The sequence below is a fragment of the Lactuca serriola genome, chromosome 5 (genome assembly GCF_051521515.1).
Source record: "Lactuca serriola cultivar US96UC23 chromosome 5, Lser_US96UC23_V15, whole genome shotgun sequence".
NCBI lineage: Eukaryota > Viridiplantae > Streptophyta > Magnoliopsida > Asterales > Asteraceae > Lactuca > Lactuca serriola.
In genome coordinates, this window is record NC_136412.1 from 193,328,147 (window position 1) to 193,329,953 (window position 1,807).

Below are 1,807 nucleotides of genomic sequence, written 5' to 3' on the forward strand. Positions count from 1 at the left end.
TTACAACATTGATTTATGAATTTACAATTATATTCACCTGAGTTTGGGTTTGATTCTTAGGTTTATCAAGACTACACTTTGTCTTTATCATATGAATGTTTGGGTTTGATTCTTTCAAAGTTCTATGATTTATGTGTAACTATCACCATGTTTATCCGAATCTAATGTGGTAATGCTGATTTGTAATGCTAATATGGTAATTCTGATTTATGTAATGCTGATATGGTAATTATGATTTATTTGCTAAAAAAATTAGGTTTTAAGCTTTTAAAGTTATTAAAAATAGATTTTTTTAGCCTAAAACATAACATTTTTTTATAAAAAAAATCTAATTTTAAACCTATAAACCAAAAGAATGGAAATGGAGGTAATCAAGGACAATGTAAACCGAGGATCAGGGTGTGGGCAACAACTAATTTCTATAGGCGGAAGGAGCTATTTCCACTCTCTTTTGTCCCCACATCCTAGGATAATTCCTTACAAATTTAGTTTTGATGGACCTGACTATTCAATCGTACGGATCCTCGCACGTTTCGAGCAATTCACTATTAAGGAGCTCACAATGTTCATCAAACACGGAAGTAAATCGAATATCAAATTTGCGTCATGGACCTTACCAAAACACTGAATCAGGTTAAACGATTTGCACAAGCTAATTGATAAAACTAAGTGATTTTATACATGCTAAAGCTTAAAATAGCTCGAATTTAAGACATCGAATCGAGAAACAAGAACTGAACAAGAAAATTGATAAATTAAGCGATATTGTATTAATAGATTCAATTACACGTAACATCACTTCAGATTTAGAGAAGCTAACTAAACAAAAATCCAATGAAAACCTCGCTGTCAAACAAGAACCCTAAAAGCATATGGTTCATCTACCCACCAAATCCGTAGAGAGTGCGGCCCTGGCGCTTCAAAGCGTAAACGACGTCCATGGCAGTAACAGTTTTCCGGCGAGCATGTTCGGTGTACGTGACGGCGTCACGGATGACGTTCTCAAGAAAGATCTTCAAAACCCCACGTGTTTCCTCGTAGATTAAGCCACTGATACGCTTAACACCACCTCGCCTGGCCAGACGGCGGATCGCCGGCTTGGTGATTCCTTGAATGTTGTCCCGGAGAACCTTCCGATGACGCTTGGCTCCTCCCTTTCCTAATCCCTTACCTCCTTTTCCTCTTCCTGACATATTTTCTCTTCGGAAATGGATTTGAATTTCTTTGTTGTTGAAATCGGAGGTGAGGGTTTGTAGATCCTGCGGAAGAGATTTTATATATGTGGGAGGCGTTCTTTCAGCCGTGATCAAAGAAACTGTGAGGGGTAGATAGCCGTACGATTATAATCCGTGTGATGGAAATAAAACGTTTTGATTGGTTCAGCTTGTTAGTTGCTGGATCCAGGCGAGGATAGTCCGCGCCATTCAACATATGTAATGTAACATTAAAATAATCTCATATTTAGGACATTTAAAAAAAATTGTTTAAAAAGTTTCTTATATTTTAAATATATCTCTATATATATTAAATCAGACATCACTTGCAAAAATCTGGTCATTTATTAGGTTTCATTCATTCATCTCAACCCTAGGATCATTTTGATGATGTTATCTCATCCTCACACACACAAAAAAAAAATAACACACCTACACCATTTTGTAACGCCTTATATAAACCTTCACCAAACCCCTGCGTATTAGTCTCCTCCTACTTCGATAGCAATTTGTTACCATCATCTTCCCTCACCTTCACCTTTATTCAATCTTCTTCTTCACGAGTCATTCAGACGGACATATTTATTATATCT

At 36.4% G+C, this 1,807-nt stretch overlaps 1 protein-coding gene across 1 annotated transcript; it reads right to left on the reverse strand.

The window, feature by feature from the left end:
* Window positions 1-747: 747 nt before the first annotated feature.
* LOC145053427 (histone H4) lies at window positions 748-1,258 on the reverse strand. The gene has a single exon (XM_079001474.1). It carries the CDS (start codon window positions 1,191-1,193, stop codon window positions 882-884), a length of 312 nt encoding a protein of 103 aa, XP_078857600.1. The 5' UTR covers window positions 1,194-1,258; the 3' UTR covers window positions 748-881.
* Between the last annotated feature and the right edge of the window lie 549 nt (window positions 1,259-1,807).